This window comes from Leopardus geoffroyi, chromosome E2, assembly GCF_018350155.1.
Source record: "Leopardus geoffroyi isolate Oge1 chromosome E2, O.geoffroyi_Oge1_pat1.0, whole genome shotgun sequence".
In the NCBI taxonomy this organism is placed as follows: Eukaryota; Metazoa; Chordata; class Mammalia; order Carnivora; family Felidae; genus Leopardus; species Leopardus geoffroyi.
Window position 1 is genome coordinate 12,692,268 of NC_059335.1, and position 15,051 is coordinate 12,707,318.

A 15,051-nucleotide genomic window follows, 5' to 3' on the forward strand; every position below is an offset into this window, starting at 1 on the left:
CTCTCGGCCCCCTGGGTCTCCCACCCCCTCCCCCCAGTCCCGGCCTGGGCCCCGCCCCGGCCCCGGCCCCGCCCCAGCCCCAGCGCCCCGCCCCCGGGCGGGCAGGGGGCGGGGCTCGGGGGCGGGGCGGGCGGCGCGGGCGGTGCAGGTGCCGGGCCGGGAGCGAGCGGCGGCGGCGGCGGCGGCGGCGGCGGCACCATGGGCCGGGCCCGGCGCTTCCAGTGGCCGCTGCTGCTGCTGTGGGCGGCCGCGGCGGGGCCAGGTAGGGTCGGGGGCCGGGGTCGGCCGGCCGGGCCGGGGCGGGGGGCGCGCTGCGGTGACAGCCCGGCTGCCGCGGGGCCGCAGAGGCCGAACAATGCGCGCGGGGCCGGGCCGGGCCCCCTCCCCGGGACAAAGCGCAGCGCGGGCCGGGAGCCGGGAGCTGAGAGCCGCGAGCGGGGGGAGGGGGACGCGGGCCCCGGCCGCTGTGCCGCAGCCCCCCCCCCCCCCCCCACCCCGCACAGGCCCGGATCCCGGCGGGGACAAAGGGACCGAGACCACCATTACCCCCCCCCCACCCCTTCCGCAAGCCCGCCTTCTCTGGGCCGGTCCCGCTGTCCTTCTGTTCGGTCTCTGCGTCCCTCTGTCCGCCTGTCTGTGAGTCCCTCCGTCTCTCTCCTTGTCCCCCTACCCTTGTCCTCTGTCCCTCGGTCTGGAAGTCCTGTCCCCCCTGTCTGTCCCCCTTTCTCCTTGCCGCCCTGTCCCCCACCTCTCCATCCTGTCTTTGTCCCCCACCTCTGTCCCTTGGTCTCTGCCCCTTTTTACTGGGTCACTCTGTCCCCCCATCATCCCCTCTATTCTCCTTCTCTGACCCTCTATATTTCTGCTGTCCCTCTCTGCCCCCATTCTCCCTCTCTGTCCCTGTCTCACTGTCACCCTTGTTTCTCTGTCCCTTTCCCTCTGTCCCCCATCTGTCCCATCCCCTTGTCTCTATCCCCTATCTTTCCTGCCCGTTTCTCTAGCCCCCTCTGTCACCTCTCTTCTTCATTCCCCCCACTATCCATCCCCGCCTCTCTGTCCCAGTGTCCCCCTGTCCCCCATCTCTCTGCTCCCCCCTTTACCCTTACAACCTCCCTGACCCCATCCTTAATTCCTGCACCCCTTCATCCCTCTGTGCCCTGGAGAGGAATTGAGTCAGACAGGGCATCCTGAAGGGCCTTGGAGGGAAGTGTGTGTGTGTGTGTGTGCGTGTGTGTGTGTTGGGAAGTGTGTGAGGAACCTTGGCATGTGGGCACACACGTGGATTCAGCAAATGCCTCGCAAATGCTGCCCCCCCCCCCATTCACACACCCAGACCATAACTTACAGAGAAGCCCCCCTCCAGGACATCTAGGGAGCCATCCACATAGCCACATCACACACTGTGAAAAGCCGGACACCTCCACGATAGGGTGACCCTGAGGCTGGGGACAAGGTCAGGAAACGTCACACTCTCACACTGCGTGTGCCTCAAACCTGCCACAGGTCACCCCCTCCCCAGCGGGTGAGGCCGCTCTTAGGAGGAATGGATGGCTGGGAGGTGGCTGGGCAGAAGTGGAGGGCAGGATGCTACGGAGAGATTTGGGAGAGGTGTGTAGCCAGATGGCACAGGGCTGGGGGCCAGGGTTTATTTACATCCTGCCTCCTGCCATTTGCCCCAGCAGCCGACCTCAAGCCCCCTCCTCACTCTGGGCCTCAGTTCCCCTTTCTGTAAAATGTTGAACCCAGTGACCTGAAAGGGAACTCCAGCTCGGACCTCCCAAGGGGTTTCTGGCAAACTGGGTGCGGTTACACATCCCGCACCGCAGGGTTTGGGGCACAGCCTCCCTCTCCTCGGGACAAGGCCAGAGGGGCAAAGCCGACCTCTCACGCTGCACCTTGCTTTCTTCTAAAGTCTTCTGCCATTGCTTGGAACTTTTACCATTTCCTTCTTTCTTTGCAGCAGACAAGCCACAATCCCCCCGCCCTCCTCCCCATGAGCGCTTTGGTACCTTAGCTACATGCCTTCCAGTTTTATGATTCTGTCTTCCTTTAGGCTCCTGAACCAGGTTCATAGAATCCTAGAACCAATGAATCCAGTAAACAAAGAACCTGAGGGTGTTTGAAAACACTGGCGTCTTTAGGACTCTAGAATCCCCAAGTCTTTAGAATCTTGCCACCTTTCAAATTCTAGAACCTTGAGAGCGTGAGGATTCTCGCCTCTTGACAGCTTTAAAATTCTGAGAGCTTGACCTCCGGGAGATCCTGAGTCTTGACACCTCTGACATCTGGAATCTTGACAGCTTAGAATCATGGGATGGATTCTCTCAGAATCAGAACCTAAGATGACGGCTTGCCCAGTTCAAGAGTCTTTTCTCCAGCGCTCCTGGGAGGTAGCTCTAGAGGCTTGTTTCTTGTTTCGTGTTCAAGTCACTGCTTCCTGGCACCTGCATCCTACTTCTCTAAACTTTCGCTAAATTAAATGGCATGGGGCGTTACAAGTTGGGAGAGAGCTGGGTGTCACGGGGAGCACTCTGGACTGGGCGCTGGAGGAACCAGCCTCTCTGGTGTGATTTTATGTCAGTCCCTGCCCTTCTCTGAGCCTCACTTTCCCCCTTCTGTACAGCGTGGGCTAGGGGGCTGGGGTACCTGGTATCAGAGGGCCCTGTCTGCTTTCCTTTTCACTGGATATTTCTGAATGACCTTGGCCGCCAGATTTCAGGCGTTGCTCACGGTCCCTCCATCATCTTCCTCTCAGTCACCCCTTTCCTCTCTCACTTTGGCCAGCCAGCACGAAGGAAGATGGGGGTCCCTTTGTGCCCTTCCAAAACCGAATTCTCTTTCCTGGCTCACACATCTGCCAAGAATACCAGAGAAGGAGGAGGAGATTGATGCCAAAGGAAAGAAGGGCCCAGGGTGGGCAGGCGAGAGGAAGCGAGAGAGAGATGCGTTGCCTGACCAGATGCAGGCAGGCAGAACCAGAGATCCACAGGCCAGGAATTGGATAGAGCAGAGAGGGGCAGCAGGAACGGATATCCAGATACAGAGAAAAGACAGAGCAACCGTTTAGAGTTAGGGGGCTTTGTAGAGGGGGAGTTTGTTGTTGCCCAAATGTTTTCCTCCCCAGTGACTCACTTTTCCCTGCTAGAGTTCTGACAGGTCACTCTGAGAGCAGGGGGACCTTGCCCCCAATATGAGTCACCCCAGGGTGCAGGCCTTGGGTGGTTTCTGTCACTGACCCCCACCCACCCATGAGCTGGATGCCTGAGTCTCCAGAGCGGGGGGTCAGGTTCAGCAATGGATTCCAAGACCTTAGACACAGCAGGGTTGGGGCCTGGGGTGGGTTAATGTCGTGCGAGCCTGGCCTGTCCCCGTCTTGGGGAACACAAAGGCAGCTTTCTCTCTCTGGGTGGGGGAGGTGGGGGGGGGCGATGCTTGGAGTCAGTCAGACTCGCCAGCGCCCAATGGCCTGTGGCACCAAGACCCAAGCACCCACTGGTTCCTGCCAGTGCAGACCCCAGGCCCATAGTCCTCCAAGAACCAGGCACTAAGGCTCCTCTGCAGTAACTCAGTGGGGCAAGAGGGCAGCGACAGAGCCTGGGCTCTCCTGGGAGGGGGTGACTAGAGGGTACTGGGGGTGGAGGGTAGGACAGTGAGGGCTCAGTGCAGGCCTGCACCCTTCCTGAAGCAGGAATTCCCCCATGACCCCACGCCCAGGGGAAACCTCCCACCCCCTGGCTGGGCCTGAGGCCCAGAATCTAGGGAGTTCTGAATATCCCAGGAACGTGGGGGCCATAGGGGGCACTTTGTGTGTGAGGCTGCTGACTCACCCCTACGCCCCCACCTGATGCTTGGTCCCCAGATAGGAGGGGGACGGAAGGCTGGGGGAAGGCAGGACTGTGATGCTGAGGGTTGAGGACTGTAAACCTGCAGTCAAGTTTCCAGGAGAGAAGGGGGCTGGGGGCCAGGACTCCTGGGTCTGAGGGAGGAGGGGCCAGGGTTTTAGACTCTGGGATCTGAGGTAGAAGGCTAAGTGCCTCAGAGGGAGGAGGGGGCTGGGGGCTTGGACTCCTGGGTCTAAGGGGAGAAGAGGACTAGGGATCCATACTCCTAGGTCTTGCGGGAGGAATGGAGGCACAGACTACTGAGTCCTGGGAGAGGAAGGGACCGGGGGTCCCACTCCAGGTTTCCGAGGGAGGAGGGGCTGGGACCCTGACGCCTAGGTCCTGCGAATACAGGCGCCTTCACAAGGCTGAGCTGGGGAAGAATTGATGCTTTGTGCGAGGATGTTCGGACTCCGCCATTGATGGGGGGCTGAGGGGGGGTTCATTCAGGACGAAGGGATGTACCACCTCCCTAGGGGAGGAAGTGGGGGAAGGAGGCATGAAGCCATGAGCCCCCTGGGGAGCGGATACGGAGGGGGTGGCTGTGACCTTCCCGGAACCGTGACCTTGAGACTCCCTTGGGTATTCGCTGACTCAGGACCCAGGAAGTGCTCCCCCCACCCTGTTTAGTCTCCGTGGAAACATCCACCAGCTGTGTACTCTGGACCCCTGGCTCCTGGGTCCTGAAGGAGGAGGGGGCTGGAAGCCCAGACTCCTGGGTTTGAAGGGGGAGAAGGCTGGGGCTCAGGACTTCTGGGGATGAAGGAGGAGGAGGCTGAGAACCCAGACTCCTGGATCCTGATTGGAGGAGGGGGCTAGGAGTCTGGACTCCTGGATCCTGGGAAAAGAGGCAGTTGGGAGCTGGACTTCTGGGTCTAAGGGAGGAGAGGGCTGGATTCTGGGTCTCTACCTATCACCTGCTCAGCCACTCTTTCCCAAGCCCTCCCCAGTCCCTTTTTCCAGGCACCATCCCCATGACGACTCCAGGCTGTCAACACCGTTTAAAGGGCCAGTGCCCAAGTCCCAAAAGCTTAGCCCTCTCGGACTAACAAGTCCCGCCTCACCACCCCCCAACTCCCCAACCCTGAAACAAAAGCTCCTGGGACATTAATATTCCAGGCACAGACACTGTTGGTTACTGACTCCTCAGGAGGGGGAGGGAACAAGACAAAAGCCCCCCACCCTCACCCCATGTGCACCCTCAAGCAGACAGCAGAGGAATAATTTGCACGGTAGGGGCGGGGGCAGATGCAGAGGTCCTGATGGCTCCCAGGAGATGTTGAGTTTCTGCCACTGACTTGGCCTGGGACCCCTGAGCCTCATTCTCCACATCTGTAAAATGGGGGGCTAGCACTGGGTTAGCCCTGAGGTCCAGGATCAATGGCTAGGCTTCAGGATGTTTTTGTTTTGTTTTGTTTTGCTTTGCTTTGCTTTGTTTTGTTTTTTAAGCACCAGGATGTGCAGGCAGGCCAGTTTTCATGTGCACGGGCATGTTTCCGGAGTTGTAATAACAGTAGCTTTGCAGGAAGGACTCCCTGAGCTTTGGGCACCGGGCTGATCCCTAGGAGACAAGGCACTGGCGTCATCCCCATTTTATAGACAGGGCATCTGAGGCTCAGAAAAGTCATGCTGCTTGCCCAAGGTCACAAAGATGGCCAGTGGTCCAGCTGGGATCAACCCAGGTGTCTACTATGAGGATAATGATGTCCCAGAGTCGTTGTGAGGTTGAAATGAAATCGTGCCCAGCACACGCTATTCATCCGTCAATCTCCCAGACACTTATCTAGCTTCAGGGACACTTCTAGGGAGGAGGGGTACAGCAGTGAAACCGATGGATTACCTTCCTGCTTGCATGGGGTGTGTATTCTGGTGGCAGGGGACAAACTCAGTAAATGAGTAAGCACGTTACCAAGATAATTTCAGTGACATTTCTGTAGAGGAAATAAAACCAGTGGGGACAGAACAGAAAGTGCTCTGGAGGTAAGGGGACGTGTGAGGTGTGAGGGAGGGCTCCCTGAGGAGGTGTGGATGTGAGCAGAGACCTGAACGACAACAGGAGGCAGTGAAGAACATTCCAGGCAGAGGGGAGAGCAACTGCAAGGGCCATGGGGTGGAAACGAGGTCAGTGAATTTGAGGAAGATCAAGGCCAATGCACCTGGAGGAAAGGGAGTAGCAGGAGGGTGGTTGGAACTGTGGTCAGAGGGGTCCAGGCCACATAGCACCTTCAAGGTCCAGGGAAGGAATATAGATTTTACTTTATTTCCTAAGTGTCATGGGCAGCCTTCCAGGGTTTTTTTGTTTGTCTTTTGTTTTTGTTTGTTGAGAGAGAGAGAGGGTGCAGGTGAGTGAGGGGCAGAGAGAGAGAGAGAGGGAGAGAGAGAGAGAGAGGGAGAGAGGGAGAGAGAGAGAATCCCAGGAGGGGCAGAGAGAGAGAGAAGCGGAGCTCACCCTATGCAGGGCTCGTGTTCACCCGATACGGGGCTCGAACTCACGAACCATGAGATCATGACCTGAGCTGAAGTCAGATGCTTAACAACTGAGCCATCCAGGCACCAGCCTTCAGAGGGTTTCAAGCAGAGCGGTGACTTGATCTGATTTACCTTCTGGAAAACTCCATCTGGCTGCTGTGTGGAGAATGGCCTGAGGGGAGGCAGGTGTAGAAGCCGGGAGACCCCTGAGTAGCTCTTAAAGGTCAAGGTAAGAGACCGTGTCATTGGACTAGGGTGGCGGTAAAAAGATGAACTGATCTGGGATATGTTTTAGAGGTAGATGGATAGATCTTGCTGATGGAATGGACGTTAGAGAGAGGGAAAGGTTTTTGGCTTGAGCCACTGGGTGGATGGTCGTGATATTTACCGAGATTGAAAAAGACATGGGGAGGAAAAAATATGTGGGGCCAGGATTGGACATGTTGATATTCCCAGAAGTGCCAAATCAACCCGTAAGAGTGGCTTAAGTGCACAAAGCATTATATTCAAACCTAAGAGAAGTCCAGAAGTAGGCATCCAGGGCTTTGGAGGCAGCTCCACATCATCACCAGAGACTCAGGTACCTTCCAGCTCTTAGTTCCCCCATCTTTCGTGCCCTTGTCCTCTTGGTCAAGTGGCTGCCAGAACTCCAGGCATCACATCCCAGTTCCAGGCAGCATAAAGGCAACCTGGAAGAAAAAGGGACTTGTCCCTTTTCTTTAGGAAGTCCTCCTGAAATTACCATATGAATTACCAGGGAAGTCACTTATCCTTATATCGAGTTTGTACAAAACTTTTTATCGCATGGCCTCATTTAGCTGCAAGGGAGTCTGGGAATATCTTTTTCTGCTGGACATAGGGCAACCATAAATATAATCAGGGTTCTTTTACTAAGAAGATTTATGGATGCTGGATTATGGATGCTGGGTAGAAAGCTAGCTGTCTCTGCCTCCATTCTCCAGAATTAATCTTTTCTACCCCTCAGCATCCAAATTGGGTTACCGAGCCCTCTTACAGGGAATATAACACTTCTGACGGTCAATTACAGTGATTTGCATCTACCTCCCTGTAAATCTTGAAGGCCTTCCAGGGCAGGGACCTCATCTGACTCATCTCTGGGCACCCAGCCCCTAAGCTCCTACCTACTGCTCAGGAAATACTCGAATGAATGGGACAGAATGCAAGAGACACGAAGCCAGAGTTAGCCCACATTTAAAGGTAAATAACCAGATCTGATCATGGCACTTTCCTGCTTCAAAACCTCCACTGGCCTTCAGGGTAAAAGCTAATCTCCAGGCTTGGCCTTTGTGGCCCTCCACTAGCACATCCCACACCCCCTCCCCAGGGCTGCACAATTTCACCCAGACAACCAGGAGTTGGATGCGGATGCAAAATGTGGCATCAGAGAGCTCTGCATGCAGATCCTGGCCCTTCCACTGCCACTCTAAGACCTTGAGCAAGTCATTTTCTCTCTCTGGACCAACTTTCTCACCCATGAAATGGGAATTTTAAAAAGCTGGGGATTGGGGTGCCTGGGTGGCTCAGTCGGTTAAGCGTCCGACTTCAGCTCAGGTCATGATCTCACGGTTCGAGAGTTCGAGCCCCACATGGGGCTCTGTGCTGACAGCTCGGAGCCTGGAGCCTGCTTTGGATTCTGTGTCTCCCTCTCTCCTGCCCCTCCCCTACTCACGGTTTTTCTCTCTCCGTCTCAAAAATAAAAATAAGCATTAAAAAAATTTAGGGGCGCCTGGGTGGCGCAGTCGGTTAAGCGTCCGACTTCAGCCAGGTCACGATCTCGCGGTCCGTGAGTTCGAGCCCCGCGTCAGGCTCTGGGCTGATGGCTCGGAGCCTGGAGCCTATTTCCGATTCTGTGTCTCCCTCTCTCTCTGCCCCTCCCCCATTCATGCTCTGTCTCTCTCTGTCCCAAAAACAAATAAACATTGAAAAAAAAAAATTAAAAAAAAAAAATTTTAAACTGGGGATTGCTAATAGTGCCTAACTATTTGGGTACTCTGATGATTGAATGGAAATTATATAGGTAACACCCTTAGCACAGAGCCTGGCACAGCCATAGCAAGTGCCTAATAAACAGTAGCCATTGTGGTTATTTTATTTTGAAGATGACCGTGACAATGGTGATGGTGATGGTGATGCTGATTAATCCCAGCTTCGAGCTGTACTCTAGGCTGCTGCCTCTGCTGAAAATACCCCCTTACTAATTCCCTACCTTCCTCCTCTGATGGATTAATCGGGGTAGGTTAACCGCAATAACAACAGCCCCGAAATCCCAACGGCTTAACAAAAAAGTGAATTTCTCATTCACGTTACAGTCCTGTGCAGGCAGGTCACAGCGGGCAGTCAGGGCCCTGGGCTCCTTCCAGCTTGTGATCCTGTTCTCCTACAGGCTCCTTGGGGTCCTCTCCATTCAGCCAGCAAGAACAACTGTGATTGACATGAGCCAGCCTGGAAGAGGTGTTTCTCTGTTCCACCTACATCCCACTGGCCATAAACCAGCCACGTGGTCCCTACTGAGTACAAGGGATCTGAGGAAATGTAGTCCAATCGTGTGTCCTACCAGTTAACTTTGGTGATGTGAGGGACCCTCCAAAATGTAGTGGCTTTAAACAACAATCATGGTTATTTGCTCTGGGAAATAACTCTGGGAGTCAGCGATCTGGACTGAGTTGGTTGGGCAGTTCATCTCTGGGTCTCAGCTGGAGTCACTCATGTGGCTGCAGTCACTTGGGGCTGGATGGGCCAGGATGGCCTCACTCACATGACCGGCAGTTGGTGCTGGCTACTGGCTGGATTTCTCTCTCCATGTGGTCCCTTACCCTCAGGGAAGCTAGTCCAGGCATCTTTACCTGATGGTCTCAGGGCAGCAAGAGGGCACGAATAGAAACGCTAGGCTCGAGAACCCATACAGTATCACTTTTAGGAAATGTGATCAAAACAAGTCAAAGCAAGTGGTTGGGTCAAAGCAAGTCACAGGGCCTGCCCAGATCAACAGGATCAGAACGCCTGCTTTATGACAGAGGAGGGGCAAAGTCAACTTACAAAGGGCATATACAGGGATGGGAAGAATATTGTGGCCATCACTGCAGACAAATTACAATGGGTGCCCAGGTGTGAAAGGTGGGATTTGGTGAACACATAGCAGTTTCCCACACCTGGTGAACTGCTCACTCTAAAATCTGGATCCAACGGAGCTTTCTTCCAGAACCTTCTCTGATCACCCATCTCCCTAGGCAGCCTTAGTCTCCCCTTCCTCTGGGCTCCCCGTGTGCTCTGTGCACATACCACTGGGTCGTGACTGTAGCTTCTCTGGAGCAGCTTGTCTTTACCTCCCAGAATCCAGCCCTCGGGAAATGTTGGCTGCAAGGAACTGAATGAGAGGGGAAAGAGAGAGATTGGCGATTTGCATGGGGGAGGAACGGGGGAGAGAGAAAAGACTGAATCGCAGCCCTCAGCGAGTCTCCTATCCTGTCTCTCTGTCTGCTGGTCCAGGGGCTGGACAGGAAGTACAGACAGAGAATGTGACCGTGGCTGAGGGAGGGGTGGCCGAGATAACCTGCCGTCTGCACCAGTACGATGGTTCCATAGTTGTCATTCAGAACCCAGCCCGGCAGACCCTCTTCTTCAACGGCACCCGCGGTGAGTGCTGGGGTAGGAAATCCTGAGTCTTGAAGGAGAAGGACTGGGGCCTGACCCCTGTGTCCTGAAAAAGGACAGACGGGAGAGTGTGGACTCGGGTCCTGACAGAGCATGGAGCTAGGGGCCTGGACAACTGGTCCTGTGGGCACGAGGGCCTGGATCATTCTGGGTCCCCAAGGGAGTCACAGGTGGGGGTCCCTGAGATGCACGGGTATGGCTGGATGGGGAAAAGGGGCAGAGCGCAGGACTGTAAGCTTCTGGAGGAAGGGCAGGTCCGTGGAGCCAGAATTCCCTAGGTTCACTCCTTCCTGTTCCTTCTGTCTAGCCCTGAAGGATGAGCGTTTCCAGCTTGAGGAGTTCTCTCCGCGCCGCGTGCGGATCCGGCTCTCAGATGCCCGCCTGGAGGACGAGGGGGGCTATTTCTGCCAGCTCTACACGGAGGATACCCACCACCAGATTGCCACGCTCACTGTATTGGGTAACGCCTCTCCCTCCTCAAACTCATCCCCTCCTCCTTTCTCCTCCGCTCGTCCCTTATCCTGAGACCTGATTTTTAAATCTGGTTGTTTTTAACCTCCTCGACACCTGCCCCCAGGAAACACGGCCGGTCTTCCTGACCTCCAGCCTGTGTTTGACCCCTGCCACCTGGGACCCTTGTGGCACCTAGTTTCTTTGAGTCCGCCTCAGTGCCACCGCTGACCGCCCCCCTAACCCCTTTCTCCCTGCAGTGGCCCCAGAGAATCCCGTGGTGGAGGTCCGGGAGCAGGCGGTGGAGGGAGGCGAGGTGGAGCTCAGCTGCCTGGTTCCTCGGTCCCGCCCCGCCGCTGTCCTGCGCTGGTACCGGGACCGCAAGGAGCTGAAAGGTACTACCTGGGGTGGGGTCACCGGGGAAGTGCCGGCGAGGGGTGGGACTGAGAGGAAGCGGGTCTTGGGACCTGCTGGCTTATAAGTGCGCGGGGCTTGGAGAAGAGCGCACAGGTTTCGCTGACCCTGGCCACCCAATATGCTGCTACGGAAGGAATTGACAGCTGAGAGGGCTTGGGAGTGAAAGAGGGAGGGGCTTTGGGAAGAGGCACCTGGGGCTGCGGGCTACGTTCGGGGAGGGGCGTGGCTTGGAGGACTGGAGGCGAGGCCTGTGGATAAGAGGCGGAGCTTGGCAAACAGCCGGCTCTGGTTTGGGCTGGGGGTGGGCGGGGCCGGAATCCTGGCCTGACCGAGTCCCGGCCGGGCCTGGCAGGAGTGAGCAGCGGCCAGGAAAACGGCAAAGTCTGGAGCGTGGCGAGCACAGTGCGGTTTCGTGTGGACCGCAAGGACGACGGCGGTATCGTCATCTGCGAGGCGCAGAACCAGGCGCTGCCCTCCGGACACAGCAAGCAGACGCAGTACGTGCTGGACGTGCAGTGTAAGTGCCCGGCGGGCCGGGACGCGGGGGGCCGGAGGGTCCCAACGCCAGCCGCTTGCCCCCGGGAGGGTTTCTAGCCCCGCGAGATGACCCAGACCACCACTCTCCCATCTCACTTCCGCCCACAGACTCCCCCACGGCCCGGATCCATGCCTCCCAAGCTGTAGTGAGGGAGGGAGACACGCTGGTGCTAACGTGTGCTGTAACAGGGAACCCCAGGTGAGCTCTTGGACCCGAGACTCCTGGGTCCTGAGGAGAAGAGACCGGGGACCTGGACACCTGTGTCTCGGGAAAGAGGGGACTGGGCGAACAGAGGGGCTGGGGCCCGGACTTCTGCGTCCTGAAGGGGGGAGGCTGTGGGGCCCTGGACTCCTGAATTCTGATAGTGGAACGGGCGAGGGACAGGACGCTAGGATTCTTGAGACTCCGGTGATGGGTGGAAGCTGTGCCCGGGACTGTTGGTTTTATTGGTTAGGATGGGGAGAGTAAGGACCCTCTTACTGGCAGATACTACATATCTAGATTACCGAGAAGTCAGAATTGGATGCTGGCACCTGTGCCCCTAACTCTGACTATACTTCCCTCACGCCCAGGCCAAACCAGATCCGCTGGAACCGCGGGAATGAGTCTTTGCCAGAGCGCGCCGAGGCGGTCGGGGAGACGCTTACGCTGCCTGGCTTGGTATCCGCAGATAATGGCACCTACACTTGCGAGGCGTCGAACAAGCACGGCCACGCGAGGGCGCTCTATGTACTCGTGGTCTACGGTGAGGGCACGCAGCCGCAGGCCTGGGGGCGGGGCTCAAGGCGGGGGCGGGGCCTCGGAGGAGGTCTCTGCTCGTCCTGGGAGGCAGGGGGTCTTGGGAATGGGTGAGCTGGGTTGGATGGTTCAAGGCCCGCAGGGGTGTTTGAGGGGCCTGCTGCAAAGGGTGATTCTTTGGGGTCCACAGCCAACTGAATTCCGGGAGTTCTGCGACCAGACCGACCGCCTGGGTTCAGACTGGGCTCTGCGGCATCCTATTGCGCGTAACTCTGCGCCTTAGTTCCCTCATTGGTTAAGCGGAAATAAACAATAGCACCTACCTCATAGGGGTGTGAAGATTATATATGAGCTAAATATATAAAGCGGTTGGAATGGTCCCTAGCACAAAATAAGTGCTATGTGTTTAGCTCTTATGACAGTGGAGCACGAATTTTGGAAGTTGCTGGGCCCTAGCTCAGCATTTTTAAATACCTGGAGCGTTTTAGACAAGATGGGAAGGGACTTGGACCTCAGGTTCTGTGGGTCAAAGGAATCGAACGAAAAGAGATGTGCTGTTTCTGTTCTTTGGGGAGTGGTGGGGGGAGGGAGTGGGGTAGTACTGGCAAAATGATTCAGGGGCTGGTTCGGGCCAGTGTACAAACCAACACACGCGTTCTTTGTGGAAGTGGAGCATCAGGAAAGAGTGGAACCAGGACAAGGGGCCAGGCGTGGCAGTAGTTTGAGGGGCGTGACACGTAAAAGTGTGGTTAGTTGTGTGGATTGGTTTACAAGAGCAGCAGCGATGGGGCCAGGCTGGGACTGTGCTCTGATGACCTGGTCCTGCGCCCTGTCCCTCTGGCAGACCCGGGTGCGGTGGTAGAGGCTCAGACGTCGGTGCCCTACGCCATTGTGGGCGGCATCCTGGCGCTACTGGTGTTTCTGATCATATGTGTGCTGGTGGGCATGGTCTGGTGCTCTGTACGGCAGAAGGGTGAGTGGGGGCGGGGACTGAATTCTGCAGCGGGTGTGGTTGGTTGTGGGATTCGGGAAGGGCGGGGCCCTAGAGCCCGGGTTGCAAAGAGGGAGGGCGTACATCCCAGAGGATAAGAGGGCGGAACCTAGACCCGGGATTCGAAACCTGGCGGGACCTGAGGCCAAGATTCCGGGCCGACTTTTCGGCCTTGACTCTGAAAGGGGTGAAACACTGAAGGTGAAATTAAGGCCAAGAGTTTGAATAAAACAATTCATCTCCCTAAATTGTTGGATTCGTTGGGAGCAGAGTAAGGGGACACCACCAGGAGAACAGATAAGGGTTGGTCTTTGTTTGAACTTTTGGAGTCTTCCTAATTCTGCTTTTACCTCTTTCTCTGCCCCTGTTTTGCAATCCCCTGCACTTGATTCCCTCCCTGAATGTTCCGTTTCTCCCTCTTCCTTCGCCTGGTATGTCTTGTCTGTCTCCCCTTCCCGTATATTTCTGTCCAACTCCTGGGTCCACATATATGTCACCTCTGTCTGGGGGTCTGTCACCCCTCAGGCTCCTATCTGACCCACGAGGCCAGTGGCCTGGATGAGCAGGGAGAAGCAAGAGAAGCCTTTCTCAATGGCAGCGACGGACACAAGAGGAAAGAAGAATTCTTCATCTGACCCCACCTCCACCCGGGCCTGGGCCTGGGCCTGGGCTGGGGTCCACCCCACTGCCAGCTGCAAAGACATTTACCAGAGTCTGGGATGGTGGGCTTCTCCCCCCACCACTAACACCTCAGACGCTTGGGCAGGGATGGGGGGTGTCGGATCCCAGGTCTCTGCAAGGGCCAGAAGCAAGGGCCTAGAGGCCTGGGCCCCCCAGGGGGCAGGGGCCAAAGGTCCGGACCCCCCAAGTCCAGGGAGGGCGGTAGGGATTGGGTTGGGGGAAGATAACTGGGGGAAGGCCAGGGCCCCTAGGCTGCAGAACCAGGTCTTGTGGGGAGGGGGTCAGATTCTGGGAAGGGTGGGGTGGGCAGGGAAGGGGAACACAGATTTCTTTGGGGGTCCCAGACCCCATGCCAGCCATTGTAGGAGTTCCACAGAGCTCTGGGCACCTCTTTGCAAAGCCATGTTTGCACGGTGGGGGTAAGGGTGGGGGGGAGGGCATGGAAACAGGGATTCTGTGTCTTTGTGTCATAACTTTGATGGGGGCGGTGAGGGAGACAGCCCCAACCCTTTTCTCCAATCCCCAGGTTCCTGGGCTCCCCTTCCCCACCTCCTCCCCCCATATCTGTCCTATCCATATTTGTCTCTCTGTCCACCCACTCCTGGGGGGGCCTTCCCCATCTCTCCTCCAGGCCCTCCAGGGAGAGGGAAAGGAGTCTGGGGGGTGCGTTGGTCTCTATGGTTTTATATATAATATATTAAAAAAAAATTAAAAATCTGTATGAAAATATCAGATTGCACCCCCCTCCCCTCATTCCTGGCTTTTGCCCCCTTTTTCTTGTTTAAAAAAAAAAAAAAACACACATTTTGTACGGGGCGGGGAGGGGAACGGGGAGGGGGTTTGGCAATCCCACTAACCACCATTAAACTGAGGAGAGAACAAGTATCTGGGGTGGCTGTGTGTCTGTCCCTCTGCCCAGAACTGCACTATGTTGGGAGGGGAACTGAACTAAGGGAGGGAGGAGGGAGAGAAGTAAGATGGTTGTTGGTGGATAGTACAAGCCAAGAGAAGTTCCTTACCTCTTCAGGGGCACCTCCACCCTTCCAAGAAATCTGGTTTTTTCCCTGGCCACTCCTTCGGCCAAAAGCCACTGAGTCTTGAGTCAGTAGCCACTGAGCTACCCTGTCCTCAGCCAAAGGCCCAGATCCTTCCCCTGGTTTACCTCTAACCCGGAAATCAATCTCCAAAGGACCTTTCAATTAACTCACATCTCG

The 15,051-nt window shown here is 56.3% G+C and overlaps 1 protein-coding gene across 2 annotated transcripts; it reads left to right on the forward strand.

Moving 5' to 3' along the window:
* Positions 1-125: 125 nt before the first annotated feature.
* Positions 126-14,720, forward strand: CADM4 (cell adhesion molecule 4). 2 transcript variants are annotated; one of them, XM_045442095.1, is made up of 9 exons: positions 127-262; positions 9,858-10,004; positions 10,330-10,482; positions 10,733-10,867; positions 11,242-11,406; positions 11,535-11,625; positions 12,000-12,172; positions 13,010-13,138; positions 13,682-14,720. In XM_045442095.1, exons 1-9 carry the CDS (start codon positions 199-201, stop codon positions 13,789-13,791), a joined length of 1,167 nt encoding a protein of 388 aa, XP_045298051.1. In that variant the 5' UTR covers positions 127-198; the 3' UTR covers positions 13,792-14,720. The 2 variants fall into 2 exon arrangements, with proteins under 2 accessions (XP_045298052.1, XP_045298051.1); XM_045442096.1 differs by lacking the exons at positions 13,010-13,138; positions 13,682-14,720 and adding an exon at positions 12,356-12,492 and having other exon boundaries at positions 126-262.
* The last annotated feature ends 331 nt before the right edge of the window (positions 14,721-15,051 follow it).

What these genes read in the sequence shown, in the direction of transcription:
- CADM4 (XM_045442095.1), top strand. Translation starts at nt 199, where the DNA reads ATGGGCCGGGCCCGGCGCTTCCAGTGGCCGCTGCTGCTGCTGTGGGCG. An exon ending in GGCGGCCGCGGCGGGGCCAG is followed by an intron (nt 263 to 9,857) that starts GTAGGGTCGGGG and finishes CTGCTGGTCCAG; the next exon opens with GGGCTGGACAGGAAGTACAG. An exon ending in GCTGTAACAGGGAACCCCAG is followed by an intron (nt 11,626 to 11,999) that starts GTGAGCTCTTGG and finishes CCTCACGCCCAG; the next exon opens with GCCAAACCAGATCCGCTGGA.